The sequence below is a fragment of the Mytilus edulis genome, chromosome 4, assembly GCF_963676685.1.
Source record: "Mytilus edulis chromosome 4, xbMytEdul2.2, whole genome shotgun sequence".
Classification (NCBI taxonomy): domain Eukaryota; kingdom Metazoa; phylum Mollusca; class Bivalvia; order Mytilida; family Mytilidae; genus Mytilus; species Mytilus edulis.
In genome coordinates, this window is record NC_092347.1 from 22,833,410 (window position 1) to 22,853,729 (window position 20,320).

Sequence of the window (20,320 nt, forward strand, 5' to 3'; positions counted from 1 at the left end):
ATGTTTAAAAGAGCAGTTTAAATACCATAACATAGATCTAGTGTTAAACAGACCAAAACGTTTGTTTATAATAAAAATACTGTATAATTTAAATCCAATTAAAGTTCAGTTATACAGATAAAGAATTTAATTTGTATATACGTCTTGGGAAAAGTGTTAAATTAAATTAATATTTTAAGATCGTATAAAACAATGCCTATATATAGTATTACTTTGTTGCAAAACAATTTCCTTGTATTCGAGATCTGGCATTGTGCATGTCTTTTAGATGTTCCTTGTTAAAAATACTGACTCGAAACGTTTTGTCATTGAATGACATGAAGTGCTATTACATATATATATCTAACGTCATTGGCGAATGATTCGATATTGTATGATATCCCTCTATAATTTCTTCATTGTAAATACAGTCAGAAACATATTAATTAGATATATACTGTTCCCAGATACAGTTGAGAGCTTCCGAGAGCAGTTCCCCAACACCGTCAAATAGGTCTCTGTCTCTTTCTCTCATATACTAATCATATGTTTTATTTCAAATCTGTTCTTTACACACATTAGATACACTTTACATCATGACAGTAGATATTGTGTAGCCCTATAATATAAGAATCTGCAGGTTCATATCATTCATATTCAACCATTCAACGTTTTTATCGGATATTTTTTTTTTACTATCAATGTTGAATCGGAGGTTTGGTCGGTTTTTATATGTGATGTCTGTATGTTTGTGTTGTATGTGTATCTGATGTTATTACATGTATGTTTTGTTTATTAATATCAGTCGGTTAAAGAGCTTCTAAGAGCTCATGTTCTTTGTTATTATGTATATATGCAACCCGACTTTAAATAAAGATTACTTTACTTTACTTTACTTTATACTGATTTTTTTTACTATCAATGTTGAACCTAGCTCCGATTCAACATTGATAGTAAAAAAAAAATATCCGATAAAAACGTTGATGTAAATGATATGAACCTGCAGAGTCTTATATTATAGGACTAGAGATGGTGTTGACACGTCATAGAATAGAATATAAATGGGCCAAACAATTTATAAATTATACTGAGAAACTGAGACATAAAATATTATTTTTAACCGTCACAGGCAAAATAATAATAATAAATAGAACATTATGGGGAGTGAAATAATGGGCTAGTAAATGCGAATAGAGAAAATGGGCATACAAAAATTAAAAAAAAATAAACAGAAATGAAGACCCCTAGAGACCCTCACATCAGAATTTCTACTTTCAGTTTCGAACTTTCGATTCGAGGAGGCGTGGCTTCCCGTAAGGGCGCATGTCCGGGACGATGTTATTGTAAACTTCCGACTTCCGTGTTGTATCCTAAGGAAGAGAAAAAACTTACAGAAACTTCAGAGAAATGTCGAAACCACGACCTGGCAGACCTCCTCCACCCGTTCCAAAACCTGGTACAGATCCTGTTTTCAACCGTCATACCCTATTTCCAATTTAAATTTGTGATCAGCTATGTTAATTTGCTAAATTGTACTGATCTGTCAGGCCGACATCCCTCAAATGTGCCTAAAATTGTTTGTGTAGTGTGTTTTTATTCAAAATTATAAAGCTTGCACGATTTCGAACGTGTACAAGACTAACCAACGTTTGTAAGTATTCTAGGTGTTTAACTTGACTTCAGTTCTACTGACAAATGATTGACCAAAGTAATCTCTTGGTCGTCGTAGGAAGGCGTCCCAGAAAAAAATAAAATAGCCTTGCCAGACGTCATAATTATTTGGACTAGTCCTTTTATAGCTGAGTAAAATTGGTTAGTCCAGATTACTCTGATGTCCAACGCATGTTTTGCCAGACAAGCTGGGGCTGTGGGATGTCAGAGATCGTCCCATATAAGAAAGTGGATATTTGCCCGTCCAACAAATATTGTATCAATAAGTGTTTTTATATTTTGTAATTAAAATATCTATTTAACCTTTCTTCCATGTACATGATGTATGAGCTACAACTCATATCATCGTATTTTATAATGTAACGAACGTGAAAAAAAACCTTCTTACTTCATATAAAATTGATAAAGGAAGTAGTTTTTTTTTAAGAATACAATAGATACAAACAACAGTTTATGAAATGACCTGTACCCAATGGGCAATCCTACCACATCTGCTTTTTTAAAATTTTAAAATCCTACACAATATATACTGATAATTTATTCCTCTAATGAAATACCATCCTTACATGCTTAAGTTATAAAACATGCCTTTTTTTTCATTTTACAACGTATCACATTATATTTGTTTACTTTCAGGTCAGGTCAAAGTTTTTCGTTCTTTATATCCATACACTGCTCAGCAGGTAAGCATTTATATGTATAAGCATCTTTTAGTATATCATGATCTTAATGATGATGATGATAATACTCTTGCTGAAATTTTGTTGTGAACATAAGTCATGTAAGTTATTGGTCTGTACGTATACATTGGTTTATAATTTAATGTTTTACATTTTCATGTAAATTTCAATTTTTTTATAGTTCAAAAATGTAGAAATTTTATGTTTTAATTCTTCTTTTCACTCATTCTGCTGCACTTTATAGTATCTATTCAGAAAAGAGATGAAATTTTGTATGCTTGACTTTTGTTTTAATAATTGGTTGTATACATGTATGAAATAACAATCCTTTGAGTATTTAATTTGACCTTTATTTAATTTATAAGATCTTGGGATTATGAATTTGAATGGGAGGTACAACTCTTGAATGAATGAGTCTATGTACTGTTCATATCTTTGCAGACTGATGAACTATCATTTGATGAAGGTGATACATTATATATATTAGATATGACTAGCAGTACTGATTGGTGGAAAGCAAAGTGTGGCAATAAAGTAGGACTTATACCTAGTAACTATGGTGAGTAAGGTGATAGGAGTGTGCCAATTAAGTAATACCTCCTCAAATGACTATGAGATAGGACTGGTGTCTCGTATCTATAGACAGTAACAGTTGGCTGTGTCAACAAAATTATCAAACCAGTAATTGAAACATAATATAAATATAGGAAGATGTGGTATGAGTGCCAATTTTTGTCCGACTGATATGAGTGTCAAACTTTGAAGTTGAAAAGGGCTTATGATTAGAATGACTTATACTTGAGTATGAAAGGAATTCATGAAATAAAGAGCTACATAAAAAAAATCTTTCCTTGTACAATGTACATATGATATCATGTATGTCATGTATGTAGTAACGTGATACTGTAATTATTGATATAAAAGTGCCACAAAGATTAAAATCTTAAAGTCAGCACTATTGTTTTCTACATTCTGTTTAATTTGCTGACTTCACTGGTCCACCACATTTCCACTAATCATGATATTTTTCCAGTTTAAAATGAGTTTCCTCATTGTTCCTGGTTTGATGATCCGAAAAAAGATGCAACATTTTTTGTTCGTTATGATAGATGTTTAACATGTTTAAATTCAGCCTAAACTTTTTATCAAACAGCAAAAATATGGTAAAAAACAAAACGGAAAAAATTGACTTATTTCTATTTCACTCTTTATATGCTTGTGTGGAAACTGGAGTTGTATTAATACAAGAATATCTTATGTATATTCAATAACTTCCAGAATTATAGAGTTATCCTTCATTGAACACTTTTCTATTTTAGTTGAATCTAGTACAGAATCTATAGATTTTCCTTTACACGAAGCAGCAAAGAGGGGCAATGTTCCTTTCCTACAGGAATGTTTGAATAATAATGTAAGTAAATTTATTACTCGCATTGTTTTAAAGGGATAATTCGCGATTTTTCACTTTTCATCTTATTATGTTCATATTACCATAAAAAACATATTCACCAAGTTTTATTTTGATATGAAAAGTAATAAAGAAGAAAATTGGGAATTATTAATTTTATTTTTTCAAGCTTCCTGACTTATGTGACGTAGTTTAAGTCTTTGAGCATGCTGGGAGTGAAATTAATCTCATTTAAGTCTTGTTCGTTAACCATCTAATAACGCTATTTAAAGCGCATGGACGACCTTTGGTGTAGCTATCGATAGTGTATTAAAAAATACATGTTTGTATTCTGAACTTTTTGCGTCATTCCAGCAAACATTTTCACTTGCTTGTATTGTGGAAATAAAATGTGTATTAATTTGTGACACTTAGTGAATGTTGAATGCGTAGTTAAACTCAAGGTAATTAAAAGATTAGCATTATGTAATTCTAATCTTTTGATCTTCATTCAGTGACATTTAGGCGTCACAGTTCACCATTTCAGGTGTGAACAACATTTCGTATGAATGATATACGGGAGTCAGTTATAGTTTTAGACACAGAAATGTAAGAAAAAGAATTAAAATGAATTTACGGGAGAAATAAGGTCACACAATAACTGGATAGCTGTTGTATATTTTTATATAATTTGCATAAGCTCACTTTTAAATGAATTATGACTTCTGATTACTTTTGTAACGATAAAATACTGAATTATTTTAATTGAATGAATTTATAAATAAAAATAGCCTTCTAAACACGAGTGTATGAACTAAAAATTGTACTTTTTTAAATTAGAATCGGCAACCTTTAATATTTCAAACAGATTGCAATTATATAATTTAATCCATCCAAAGCGATCTTTATTTACCTATCTAGGAATTAATGTTCTCATCAAAATATTTTAAATCTCGCGACGCATGAATACTTCAGCTATATGAAAAAAAGATGTTTTAAAAAATTGAGAGGAAATTTAAGGATCCTCTTCGAATGGAATCGAAAAATTACTCTTTTAATTATTCTTTTCAAGTGTTGAAAAACGTCAACCAAATTTATTCATAATCGGGAGCGTCCTTATTAAAATAGTCTTCTTCTCACAGCGTATAATACTTTAGCTGTTTGATCAATGATGTTTAAAAAAAAAAAGACAACGAATTTAATGTCATCTTAAAGTCTGTTCAACTGGCAAGAATACCCATAAAGCGGACAAAAAGTTTATTCTTTAAATTGCTGTCATTGAATATCAAGAAAGAAAATTTAAAACTTTAATACTCAATACTTTTCCTAGAAAATATTCACATCCCTTGGGGTTTGTAAGTGTACGTTCAGTTGCATATATTTTACATGAATTTCGGATCAATTGTGAAGAAGTCGAATTTCTTCCTTTATTTGAGAATTATCTAATTGATATATAAATTTGTGATTTTACTATGTTCATAACTTCGATGAACTGAAGCAAGTTATATATCGACCTGTATTTAAATCAAATTGGTCCTCTTTTTCTTCTTTTGGTATACAATAGTCTATCGAATTCGATGATTACATACTGTTGGCATACGTGGACTAGTCTATTTACAAAACTGTTACCCCGATTTACACAAAATGTATGTTTCTTTCTTATGTTCAATGTATACATGTATATATTTTAAATTGCGATATAGCTCCGTAACTTCACGGCTATACAGGCGTAGAAACGAATCGTTGACAAGTGCGTACATTTTTTTTAAATCAATATTTCTGGTATGTTCCAATCTGTCCTTAACTATTGACAACGAGTATATATTACATTTTCCTAAATTAAACCTTGGAAAAAAATGTAAATAGATTTATATTTCATCAAATCTTTTTTTTATTTTGGTATTATTTATATTTTTATAAATAATATTCTTTACACCAGTAATGTTATTTATAATCAAGCGTATGAGTTTAGTAATGACTAGTATATTATATCACTTTTGGACACGCAAGACAGAGATGTATATTATACACCTGATAGTTCAAAATGGAGAGTTATAAGTTATTGGCCGTGTACACTGATCAATACCTACAGAAGTGAAACGATGCATGAACTTGCAAGCCCGACAGGAAATGGCTTGAATACCTGGACGTGTCACCTCACAACCCTCACAATACCTTTGGGAGTAATATCTTTAACCATGCTGGTGATCAGATGAGGGAAGATACAAATTTATTTGAATAAAATTTATTACTTTGAAGAATTATAAACGAATTAGATTTTCGAAAACAATTTTCACGGAACACTTATTTATGATTTGAAGTTTGACTTTTTAACTAATTCCAATATTAACAGTTTAAAAAAACAGACTATGGTTATTTAAAAAAAATAAGAACATTTTCCGTATCAAGTTAGTTAGTCAGATAAAACAACCGTACTATTGACCAGATATCGACACGCAATTACGACAACATCTGTTACTGTACTTTTGGTCCTTTGTGGTTTATAGACATATCGTGATTTATATCGGAGAAGATGACAAAATGGCGGAACGCAGAGAATTGATACTCTAAATTTAAAATCGATGGTGATCTCTTATCTAGGGGAATAAAACTTTAATATCTATAAATTTGAGCATTTCTATACAGAATGGACATAATATCAATTTTTGATTTTTTTGCGAAGTTTCCCTTTAATATGATGACCAATATCTACATTTATTGTGTTATAATTTCTGAAACATACTAGAAGTACAATGTAGGTAAAAAAATCAGGCCGCATTTTTTTTTATCTCTTATAGTTATTTTATTCATTACTGGTTCATCAATTATGACCTGTAGAGGTTTGTATATTCATGTGTTGTACTCTTATCTTTAAAAAGTTGTTTGATTGATCCATATGAATCACTTCCTTAATTTTCAATATAAAATAAAAAATAAGGGCATGATAATTGGATTGCTAAGTTTGATCTAAAAATTTGTAAGTTTTGTATTGTTAATAGATAGACAAATAGATATAATGTAGGAAGATGTGGTATGAGTGCAAATGAGACAGCTCTCCATCCAAATTACAATTTGTAAAAGTAAACCATGATAGGTCAAGTTACCGCCTTCAACATGGAGCCTTGGCTCACACCGAACAGCAAGCTATAAAGGGCCCCAAAAATTATTAGTGTAAAACCATTCAAACAGGAAAACCAACAGTCTAATAAGCATATTTTACCAAACATGTAACTTCAGCAGGCTACCATACCTTCCTAGAATACAGGGGCCTCGGAGTCAGACTGGTGTAAGTAGTCCAACTGCTGTATCAGAAAAGAAAATAGCCAGTAAACACTGATTTCATGAGTGGAATCCTGTACGGGCAAGGTGCACTTGACTCCAATCTTAATTGACTAGGATTGTTAGTTTTCCTACATTTTGTACATAAGGTTGGTGGTTTGATCCAGGCACTTCAGCTTCCTCCACAAATAAAAACTAGCCCCAATGAAATAGAGCAATAGTGTTGAAAGTGGTGTTAATCATGAGGTACAAGATACATGTAATGGACCTGAATTGGCTTATGTCATTTCATTGAGAGTGTCAATCTCCCAGAGGCGGATTTAGGGCCCCCTTTTTGGGAAAAAAATTGGTTGCTTATATAGGGAATCACTGAAGCGTGACTGGAGTGGTCCCCCTCTTAGGCAGTCAGTGGGCCCCCACTTATGAAAATTTCTGAATCCGCCACTGTCTCCCTTGATATAAAGATGTAAAATGATTTGAGATTTAATCAAATCTTTTATGTTACAGGTTTCGGTGAATGGTTTAGATAAAGCTGGATCAATACCTCTGCATTGGGCTTCACATGGAGGCCATATAGACTGTGTAAAGATCTTACTAGCTGTGCCTAATTGTCAAGTAAATGTTCAGGTAGGCATAATGAATTTATTTAAGATATAAATACATGTACATGTCACCCTTAAAAATGTTTAGCTTTATGGCATTATTGACACATATACTGTTAAATCTACATTAGTCATAAAGATTTAAACGATTTTGAGAATTTTTGTCCTTTATAGATGTTTTTTTTTTAACTATACTGTACTGAAACGTTACTGGTTTACTTTATATTAGATTTTAAAGTCATGGTCCTCTTTATATTGTAGGGGCCTAGGTGGCCGAGTGGTCTTAGTAGTTACTACTAGTGTTTCCTACAGGTGGTTTTGGCGTGTAATGGCGCCCTGCCGCGATTTCTCGACGCCCTGCCCTTTTTGGGAAAAAAAATTGGCGCCCTGCCCTAATTTTGTCGAAATTCCTGACGCCATGCCTTTATCGTCGTAATAAACAACCGGTACTGAAAGACATATTTTATGAATACCGCTCGAGTTATTTCCCTTCAAAACAAAAGTTCACTAGGTCGCCATTTTGTAATCGATTTCGTAATAAGCTGATTAGCAAACTGCAATAGATTGAATAGTGAATACAGATACTAATCACGGGTCCTGATTGTATCCCCCAAGTCCCAGAAACATCGTTTTGCCTAGAAGATTAATGATAAAACATCGATGTGATGCTTAGATAATTTTTTTTTACAGCTGATAGATTTCTAATTTACATAATTTACATTGTTTGCATGGTTGAACAAGCCAATGAACGGCGATCATGAGACATTTGTCAAATTGAAAAGTAAAAATTCTTTGCAAACTATTTTTTAAATACAAATGCTTGACTGTTCCTTAAATGAAATGAATAAAAATCCAAACTAAATTATTAAAAGCAGAATAATCCAGAAAATAAATGAATTCCTTGATCAAATGTTTTCTTTTGTTTACAAACATGTCACATGATCATTTTAGGCGGGAAAAATACTTGGGAAAACACCTAAGTAACAGACAACTATGTCTGGCTATTTATAGACATTTAAAATATACAGCTGATATGGTAGTGCCATGAAAGTAGTAAAACTTGTTGTATCTATATTAATTTAATTTGGAAAAGGGTGTAGAGGGGAAGGGGTTAATTTGTAAAGTTATTTTTTTTTGTAATTTAATAAATTTTGGTTACTAAAAATGAGCCTGGATATCAGGGAATGTGTCAACCTGTTTTTAGGGAAAAAAAGGAGGATTTGTCAATGACAATTGATATGACCAAAGCAATATTTTTATATACATGTACATGTATATGACATAGTGCTTTCTTGTTTTTAAAGAACTGATTTTGTTTTTAATTGTGTTTATTGTTTTAAATATTTCATATATATATGTTTTAAACACTTTTTCTTGTTTAACAATTTGTTTTAATGATTGATTACAGATGTATATGTCCTTTTATAGTATTAAACTAGTATGTTTTAAATGAATCCATTTTATAGAAATTGCCTGTTTATGTTAAGTAAGTGCCCTAAAATTGTTGTCCATCGCGCTTAATGTGCCCTCTGAGCTAACAATTACCCTGCCCTTTTTAAAAGCTGCAGGAAACACTAGTTACTACATGTACTGTAATCACTACTCAGTCAACACTAAGGATATGAGTTTGAACCCCGTTCATGCGGGTGTACTCGACTCCAATCTTAGTTTACTAGGATTGTCAGTTTTCTTATTGAAGATTAGTGGTTTTCTCCGGGCACTCTAGCTCCCTCTGACAATAAAAACTGGCCACCACGAAATAGCCTAAATGGGATGCTTAAAAGTTGTGTTAATACACAAAAAATCAAATAAAAAATCCTCTTTATATTAGAATATATGACAAGTTATATAAACTGGGAACACAGGTTATTCCTCTTTGACTTTGTTTCAATGAAATCAGAATTGTTGTTGGTTATTTGTTTATTTAAAGGCTGAAAATGACATGTATAGTTTAAAGTACTTAGATTCATGTCAACCCAAGTTTTACTCAAGTAAAGGAAATTGATATGGTGTTACTATATATGTAATGTTAGGTCTAACACATTTTTTTGATAAATTATGAATAATTTTAAAAGTACAGACTGAGATTTCTGGTTTGTTTTATAAAAGTGAAGTGTCTGTTATTTTCATTTACTTGTACACTGTCTCCCTACACATAAATTTTGAAAATTTTTCCAGAGTGATTGACTTGTATGAGAAACAAATATATGAAAAATTACAACATTTTAACTATTTTTATTAGAAATATTTTAGTTATAATTTTAATTTTAGAACAAAATAGGAGATACTCCAGTACACTCAGCGGCATGGAAAGGTCACCCAGAAGTGGTTAAATTATTAATAGAACATGGTAGGTTTGTAAACATTTATATTGTAATGGAATTACCTTGTATAAAAGTTAAACACTGTTTTTCTGTTCTGAATGATGTAATTTCTTAAATGTATCTTGATCTAATATTCTAAAGATTGATATTAAAAAGATGAGATCTAAATAAAACTACTCTGTAGTCCAAATGCATGTATCTGTCTGAGTTTTTAGTTTAAAAGCCCATAAACTTCTTTTGGTAAATGCAATAAATAACCAACAATTCAAGTTAATTGATGTCATCAGAGACAACATGGTATGTCTCTGATTTCACAAATTTATGAATAATTTGGATAGTTTGAAAAAGATGACCAGAATTGTATGAATTTTTTTCTGACCCTTGATCATGATACCAGTAACGAATAAAAAACCTTGTTTTTAGGTGCTCAGGTCGATGTGAGAAATAATGAAAGAAAACGTCCATATGATTTAGCTAAAGATCCTGAAACATTAGCACAGCTCAAATTAGCAGGTACATCTTAATTTGGTTCTGTTATTTAATCACTATCTCGATATTCTAATTTTCATAACAAGTGTTCATCTATGCAATCACAAAAAATTAAGAAAAAGAAGTTCTAAATTCAAAAGCTTATTTGATATGGATAACTACATAGATTTCATATACACACCAGGCCTTGTGGTCATAAAACATTCGAGCGCAATTATCATACTCAAGACTCAGAAATCAAATTTTTTGATTTAATGTTTCCAGCAGAAATTTTGTACTCAAAGAACCAAGTTGAGTTTTATGACAGAGGGACCAGATTATATTATATAATTTAGTCATTATTTGGAAGGCTGAGGTTTAATCTTCTTCAACTTGCTTTCTGAATAGTTTTTTGGAAAATGACGCTTTCAGCGTCTTGTTCCAATACTGCTGACCTGAACTTCCATTACATTTCTCTGCCTTCCGCGCTTGGTTTCATATATTTTCTTTCCCATAATTACATTTCTCCGCCTACCGCGCTTGGTTTCGTATTTACTATTTTACATACAAACTGGAATCTGCTTGTAGGTATTATCATGTGTAGTAATCAACCGGGAACCAGTTTACATACCTCCGGTCCTTCTTATTACCAAAAAGATCAAAGTTTACCAACCAATGTAGTTAAGATACTCATAAATCTATTTTTATAACTTTATTGATTATGTGAAGTAAAACTAAAACATTGCTAAAACATTAAAGATATATAATTAATCGGGGAATACTTGATAGTCTTTTCATTTTACAAACAACTGCCTTTTTTATAAGAAAATATAATATGTCCGTGTTGGTCCACTTTCTACTGGTTATAAGACAGATCGAAGTACCGAAAAGCCGACTCAATCTTTGTTTACAAAGTTACACCTGTAGAGTCTGTAACAGACTGTATCTGTATGACATGTAAATAAATTGTCGATATAGATGCTGGCTTTAATACAAAGGTTTGAGAGAGCGCCGCCGATTTATTGGTGGGGCGGGAGAACAGATTTGAAGCTCTACGTTTGATGCGTGCACAACAGTGTTGTCATAGCTGATTCGGGGCGATCACTGTCTTACAAAGGATGAGTTTGCATAATGTACAGTGTTTTACTTAGTGGAATGTCAATAAACTCACAGTAAGAGTTATTCTTTACTTGCTTTTCCATTGTTTTCCACAATAATTGTTGCGTGGTATTCTTTGAATTTCTCTGCAGTTATGGTTCTCTTTGGACAATTCGTCTGGTGCAATAGCGTAAATCAGCCTCTCAACTACTTTTTACATAAATACTAACTTTGGCTTTAACTCCTTGTTCGTCCTTGTCTAGAAATCTTGTTGAAGTTCCAGTTTGGCAAGCATTTTGGAGACTTATCCATCCTCTCTTGACTTGTAATCTCTGGTGATAAAATTTGCCGCTTGACATGTTTTATTTTGTTATCGAATAGGGGTCCCATACTATGGTTCCATATTAAATAATGAGATCAATTCCTGAAGGTCTAGTTCATTATCCAATCTGACACAAATTTCAATAACTGGAATGCCACCCAAGTTGAATATATGGTGACCCACTATAACAGCATAATTACTTGGAATTGTGTTTAATACCATGGTTCAAAAGCATAAACTTAAATGGAGACAGAAATTTGACATGAAAGATTGTGGATTAGTGTAAATTAAAATTAGCTTGCTATGATATATGGTCGAATGAATATCAAATTGAGCAGAGTTGTATTAAAATATGAATATGACAGAAAAGTGGTTTCAAGTTTCATATAAGGGGACCTGACTGACATGAAATGAAAAATCAAAGGAGTATCCCTATTTGTCTAATCTTCAAGGTGAAATAAAACAAGTATAACAATATTATGCTATTGTATAAATCTACAGAAATAGAATTTGCTTCAAGTAACAGAAATAACTATGCCACTAGTAACTTATTTAATGAGTATGTGGGTAATTAGTCCGATAACATATGACCTCGGGAGCATTATTTACTATTTCTATTTACTGTTCTGATAAAAAAAAATACTATCAATGTGTCACACTTCGCATTCAAAATGATAAAAAAAATAATGAAAATATCAGTATAAAAACGTTAAAAATTGAATAAGAATGCGAAGTCATATGTTATAGGACTAGTGGGGTATAAGAGCTTGTTACAACAGGCTCTTCATAATCATTTGGTTTGAAAGGATACTAGTCTACTTGTATTTTTGTCCGTCTGATGAGTTAAGTCTTTTTCAACTGATTTTTATAGTTCGTTCTTATGTTGTACTGTTACATGTATACCACTGTCCCAGGTTAGGGGAGGGTTGGGATCCCGCTAACATGTTTAACCCTGCCACATTATTTATGTATGTGCCTGTCCCAAGTCAGGAGCCTGTAATTCAGTGGTTGTCGATTGTTTATGTGTTACATATTTGTTTTTCGATCATTTTTTTTTAACATAAATAAGGCCGTTAGTTTTCTTGTTTGAATTGTTTTACATTGTCTTATCTGGGCCTTTTATAGCTGACTATGCGGTATGGGCCTTGCTTATTGTTGAAGGCCGTACGGTGACCTACAGTTGTTAATGTCTGTGTCATTTTGGTCTTTTGTGGATAGTTGTCTCATTAGCAATCATACCACATATTCTTTTTTATAGTAGTCTGTATTCTTGATTTAGAAAAATGTAATTGCAAGAAAAAAATTACACATTAATCAGAGTACTTTAGATCATTCAGGTAGTCTTTATTTAGTATGTACAAAAGAAAAGCCAGTAGCCATTGGATATTGTAGATCATTTAAATAGTCTTGACCTTTTTATTAGTACAAAAGAACAGCTAGTAATCATTGGATATTGTAGATCATTCCAGTATTCTTGATCACCTATTTATTTGTACCAAAAAACAGCCAGTAGTCATTGGATACTGTAGATCATTCAGGTAGCCTTGACTCTTGATCTGTTCATTTGTATTAAAAAAAAAAGTCAATTGTCATCTTTACTTCACACACACATATACGAATATCAATTATATGCTTACGAGACATGTTGCAATGTTAAACTTATTACGGTATGTGAAAATCAAGACTTGCATAAAAAATATCCTAATATTAGAGGCAGTCAGACATGGGGTCAATTACATTTGAAAGTAATTAATTACATTCAATTACAATTACAAAATCTTCAATTAAATTACACATTACATTTGACTTTTTTTACCAATGTAATTAATTACATTCCAATTACTTGGCAAATGTAATTAATTACTTCAATTACATTTGAAAGGAAATTTAAGATAAAACATTGAAAACATGCATTTATTCTATGATATGTACATAAGTATTATACATTGCTCTATAGTTATAACAATTAGACAGTGTTCAACTAGTATATACATTTTTGTATTGTGTCATATAACTTATTTAAGCATTTTCCCATTACATTTGACCATCATCAGCTTTTCAAATGTTCCATCAGCCAGTCTGCACCTTTCCGGCCTAAATGTTTTTCCAGCAGTGCTAAATAAGCGTTCAACTGGTGCAGATGTGGCTGGAATAGCTAAATATTGCACTGCTAACTTAGCTAGACGTGGTAAACGTTGACAGTTACTATGCCAATACAAAAGAGGGTCTTTTGACATATCAATACAATTATCTGACAAGTAATCATCCATTTCTGAACTTACAGAAATCCCTGAAGGGTTTCTTTTTCTTTCCACTGATGGGGCTGGCATGAAACTACAAATTACAAAAGGCCTTATTTAATATCTTGAAAATATTAAATTGTTTTAATTTACCTATTGAAATTTTACATTTATTTAAATTTATTTGATTGTAAATGATACAAAAAAAGAGCACTATTTTTTATTTTTTGAAATGATTTTCATTTTTATCCCAGCTTATTCAAATTATTTATCTTAAATAAGTGATTTAGAAATCTGACTTCTTAAAACAAAAATAAACTTTAGTTTTAATCACAACTAATTAATTTAATAAACAAAATATTTTCCAAATTTAAATGTAAGCTATTAGAGGATATAAGATAAATGAAATCTGATTAGAAATGAAAAAGAAGCATTATGAATTTATTAATTTTTAAAATTCTTATATAGTATTACCTTCATATGTGTAACAAAGTTGGATGTAACTTTATAACTTCCACTAATGAGGGTGCCACAATGCATACATTTTCCTTTGAAAGTATTTCCATTTTGGAAGTCATCAGGAACAGTAAAATGTTCCAGTACACTCTTGGAGCTCATTTTTAAATCTGATAAAATGTTTTCTTTCAACATTCATATATATAGTGAACAAATTTTGCAAGTGAGATTTTGTCATATGCATTATCCCTTCAAGAATTTAAACATGTACCTATAGGCCCTAGGGGTATATTTATCTCTCTCTAATTAGCCTTATATCTGTTTAACATAACTGTTATAAAAACAGTCATTATATAGTTTGTAATAAAACAAATAGCCAGAGGTTATATTTATTGGTTATTTAAGTCCTTGAATAAAGTTAATTATGTTAAATCAATGTCTTAAAATATCTATCTAAATCTACTAATTAAGGTCAAGACAGTGACTTCCTAGTGGTTTCTTTTAAAATTATGGCATGTGTCTACATTTTTTTTACCATTCAATACAAAATGAAGAATCTACCATGGTTGTGTTAATACAGAAAGTATACTGTGAAGGCTTTTCTTTGTCAGCTTACAACATTTGTTAAGATTATTGCTTTTAATAATTTTTTGAGAAAACACAAGATTTAATCTTTTGATCCAAAATTTCAAATGTAATTGACTTGTAATTGAAAAGTAATTGTCAATTACAGGCAATTTTGGCTATGTAATTAATTACATTCAATTACATGTAATTGAAAAAATGCTCAATTACACATTACATTCAATTACATGATAAATTGTAATTAATTACAGTCAATTACAATTACATATTTCAATTACCCCATGTCTGGAGGCAGTGGCGTCATTTTTCCTCAGACCTTTCAGCTCTTTGATTAAATGTGTTTAGTTTGTAATGTTTGTTATGTATATGTTAACATTTCTGAGCACTGTGTCTTTGTATTAACTTTGAACTATTATCAATATAGTGTTTATTTATTTATTTTTTGTATGTTATTGTGTATGTTATTTGTGTATATTATTGTGTATGATATAAATGTATATTATTGTGTATGATATAAATGTATGTTATTGTGTATTTTATTGACCATTACTGTGTTTATTACAGCTGCACCACGGACAACGTCACAAGATTATGGAGATGAAGAAGACTCAGATTGATACTATTTCATTGTCATTATACTGCCATATGTTATATATTACACACTTTCACACAATTTTGTTACAATTTTCAAATAGGTTAAAACTCAATCATTTTAGAATAATTACATGTCAAGTATAAATTTTATATTTCACATACAGGAATTTCTTACAACTTTCACATATCCCTTGAAAACATTTGAAGTTTGTCATATTTTTCTTATTTAAAAAAATCACACTCTAAAACTACATAAAAAAGGGCATTTTTCTATTAGAGTTCTAACTTCTAAACAAGACTCTTACATTGTAAGCTATATAATTATGTTATGAATTGTGTAGAAGTTAAACAAATTAATTATATTGATAACTTGATAAAGATATCCACCACAATTAGGAATATGTGCATACAAATTATGTTTATTAGGAGATATAGCAACAAAAAAAGATGAACAAAAATGCATTTCAAGTAATAGAAAACAGTTTCCATGTAAATTACCAGTTTCTTAATTAAACTCGTTGGATAGCCAAATGTTAATACAACATGAAAATTAATGGAGACTTTTTGTCCTAAAATCTATGCTTGCTCTACAAAAAAACGGAATTTAATTTTTGTCTTGGTAATAAGATTTTGTGAAAGTGATTAAGACGTGTATAATTTAAGGATATGTAACCATGATATGCTTATTTATGTAAAGAGGTAGGTGTGATAAGGGCCTTATTTGACTACAAATATCAAGTCCTATGCAAAATTCAGTTAATTCATTAACATGTCTCATGCCTTATCTAACCTACTCTTTTGATTAAACAATCAACCAAGAAAAAGAGGTTTATGTTATAAAGGACTTTAGGTCATTCTATTTGAAAATGCAGTATCAGTAAATTCATAATCTTACCATTATTCCAATGTAAAAAAAGTAGTATATTAGAAATAATCTAGCTTTTTTTATTGAAAGCTGATATATATAAGGTGCATGCATTATGTTTATAGATATATTGATAAATTGTGTACTCTATTTGCTGAAGACTGTTTTCATATAGATCCAAACCATTTAAAATGTATGTTAAGCTTATGCTTGCTGTGTTTAACAATACATTGTACCAAAAGTCTTGTGTATTTCCTTTGAGGTGTATTCTCAGGCCTTGTTATAACATTTTATTATGTGCATTTATTTAATTTTGAAAATTCAATGCTGTTAACATATCATGCTATGTATTATATCAAACAGCTATGTTAAATATGTCAATACTAGATATGGAAATTCAGAGACTCTGATCTCTTTTGATGCAGGTGAAGTTATAAAATGTTAAAAACCACTCTAAAGTACTAGTGCAATATAAAATTTGTGATAACAATGTCAAATTTAAGAAATCTATTTATGGAGTTCAGAGTTGTTAAGTAAATGAGTCTGTTATATTATGAATTGGTGCAAAATATTGTATATTTAAATTAGTTCTGTATTCATTATGCATTAACTAATTTTCAGGAGCTAGAGAGGTATATTGAACCTTTTTTCACACTGGTTTAATCTTCTACAGTTTCAATTTGCTATTAGAATATAAAAAAAATATTTTATGCAATTACAACTTTTGTTGTCTGTGACATTCAGACACCTGAAAATGAGACTAATGTTTCTTTTGGATGAGTTGACAGTATTGCTGTTAATAAATCTGTATGTTAAAGTCAAAAATATCTCTAACCTTGATGATTTTGAAAATGTTTACATTCTTTAATATCTGCAAATATAACCTACTTCTTACTCAAGAAATGTACTTGACCAGAAATCTAAATATTGAGAAAGGTTATTTTTTTCAAATTCACAAGATCATGACTGAAAATTTAGACTTCATAATTATTTCACTGAAACTAAACTACTGTTCATAAATTTAGAAATTTGAGCTACACCTATGAATGTTGCAGTCATTATAACTATGTGTTCTAAGGCCAGATATCTGCACATGATCAATTCTGTTTAGAACATTTGTATATAACATACTGATGCTTCTTATTGTTTTCAAAATTTATGCTTAACAGATGACCAATTTGTGTTTGATTATTTGTTAGTTAACAATTGGAAGTATGATACTGAAAACTAGTGATCTGTTTGATTAATTGAACTTTGAATCTTTTGATAGCTGCACAATATTGATGAAAATACTACATGACTGCCAATGTCAAAAGGTCATGTGACCCAAAATCTCTGATCAATTGTTGGAGAAATTCAAAAAGTATGATTAGTAGAAATGACTGATGTATGTGCATGTCAGAAAAAATTTCTGTTAAACATTTTCTGACCATTTAAATAAATGTAGTTCTCAAAACGTACTTCCTACTATTGACTTTTATTCATTTGAAGTAATAACAGACAAGGCCAAACTTAAGTGTGTACTTCTGATTTATGACATCTTATTTTATATTTCTATAATTTCCTTTCCAATAATGAGTTTAGTCTGAGTTATGCCATTACATCTCTCATGTGCCAAATCTCTAATGAATATTATATAGTATGTCAGACATTGAGCTTGGCAATGCTAAATAAAAGTAGAAATTTTATTGGATTTTTACAATTATTCAATATAAAATATAGTTATTATTGGTATTGTATATTATTATATCATATCTTGAAACATTCCAGAGTATTATTTGTTACAGTCAACATTTGTAATACCATTTTAAGATTATTAATCAAAGTCAAAAATTATTATTGTTTTTAAGATTAAAGAGATCATATTTATGTTGTAATCTTATTATTGTTTTAGATTTGCCCTGTATATAATTACACTTTTGTAGACTATGTCATTAATCCTCAAACAATCTGACATAATATTGACCCACATTTATAGGTCATAATATGTAGGAGGAAATATTTTCTTTCACATTATAATAGTATTTACCATGAAATATAAAAACAATGAAAATATTTTATCCGATAAAGTTGATGCTCTGGTAGTTAATTGTAAAGACAAGAAGTAAACATGAAAATTGATACAATATGAAACATATCACACCAGAAAATTCAAAATTTGTTTTATTATTTGGTTTGTTTCAAAGAAAAGTTTGAAATATGATACTAATCTATTTGATTTACTAAAATTTAACAATAAGTCTTACAATATCTGCACCAAATTGTTTCTGGTCGTATAATTGGAAGAGTTTTAACCTAGCATATAAAACACATTTCTGCACAAGTTTTGAAATTTCATACTGATTTCACTTCAAATAAGATGATATGCAAATTGAAATTATAATTAATGTGGATTTAATTTTCACTAATTGGAAATTTCTGAAAGAAATATGTGAAATTAGGCAAACGACATAGAGGTTGCTTTTGCATAAGATTTACAATTCTTGGGAGATTTGCTGTAGTCATGGGAACATTAAATTTCTTTTGCTGAACAGTGTACACAAAAATTTTATCAAAGAAAGGCTTCAAACAATAGTTCATTACACATAACAGAAATATATATATTCTAAATTTCTATGGAATCAAATTTTTGTTGAAATTTCATTCAATTTGATTTTTCAAGATTTTTATGAAAATGTACCTTCAGACCAGGCAGGCTTATAGATGAAGGATTACATGATCCCTTACAGGTGTTAGTCGTTGTTGTCCATAGTTATACACTTATAAAAGATTTCTTTAAAAGTACTTGGCCATATTTAACCAAACTTTACCTGAATGCTTCTTAGGATATATAGTTTAAAAATTTTGTTCAAGGATTGTATCCACCAACAGACATGAGCACTGTTGCTAAAATAGATCATAGGGGATAAAATGCTTTTGTTGGCTTATACCTAAATACTATAGCAGATCTGACACGTGATAAACTTATCAGCAGGTCATGCAGTATATACCCTTTAAGATTTATGGAAAATCGCTCTATTCAATATGAAGTTATCTAACATGTCTAATGTAAATTTCTAAGGTTTTGGCTTTGTATATCTAATAAAATACATGTTGATCAAACTTGGTATGCGGACTCATCATCGGTTAAAGGTGTGTAGACTTCCAAAGTCACACTTAGATTGTGAAATACCTTTTTATGCAGAAGTATTGTACTAACTTTGAATTTGACCTATGACCCCTACAGTAAAACATTGTCCAATTCATATCAGGATCATAACTTTGCATCTCAAAACATAAGCTATCCTTACTTTGCCTACTGCGATAATAAATCCTTGTACGATCTGTCTTCTGTACATAACGTTTGAAAATTTTTTGTATGCAGATGAATAATGGAATTATTGTGATGAGGATGGGTCTTATATCAAAGTAAGGTCACTCGGGCATTGACTTTGACTCCTTTGGTAGTCAAGTCGGCAATTCTGATTTTCATTCGAAACATAGGCTCTGAAGCGTCATACTTGAAGTTGACATTTCTTTATATGCAGAAGCATCATACTGGCCGTGTATTTGACCATTGACTCTATGGAAGTAAAGCACTGTCTGGCTATGGTGCATAACTTAATATTGCATCGTAGTCCTTTTATGGACAAAACTGTACATGCAAAAGCATCGTCGCATCGGGGTATGTCAAATATACCAAAATCTGGACAGTAGGACTATCACATTTACTATTGAACACTAAAGCTTTAAAGCCAACATTCTTTCAATGTCGTTGTCTTAATACTGAT

At 30.5% G+C, this 20,320-nt stretch overlaps 1 protein-coding gene across 1 annotated transcript; it reads left to right on the forward strand.

Moving 5' to 3' along the window:
• The first annotated feature begins 1,279 nt into the window (after window positions 1-1,279).
• On the forward strand, window positions 1,280-18,419 carry LOC139519240 (osteoclast-stimulating factor 1-like). Its single transcript, XM_071311183.1, has 8 exons — window positions 1,280-1,435; window positions 2,287-2,333; window positions 2,772-2,889; window positions 3,650-3,741; window positions 7,504-7,623; window positions 9,870-9,948; window positions 10,346-10,435; window positions 15,656-18,419. The coding sequence occupies exons 1-8, from the start codon at window positions 1,387-1,389 to the stop codon at window positions 15,706-15,708; spliced, it is 648 nt and encodes a 215-aa protein (XP_071167284.1). The 5' UTR covers window positions 1,280-1,386; the 3' UTR covers window positions 15,709-18,419.
• The last annotated feature ends 1,901 nt before the right edge of the window (window positions 18,420-20,320 follow it).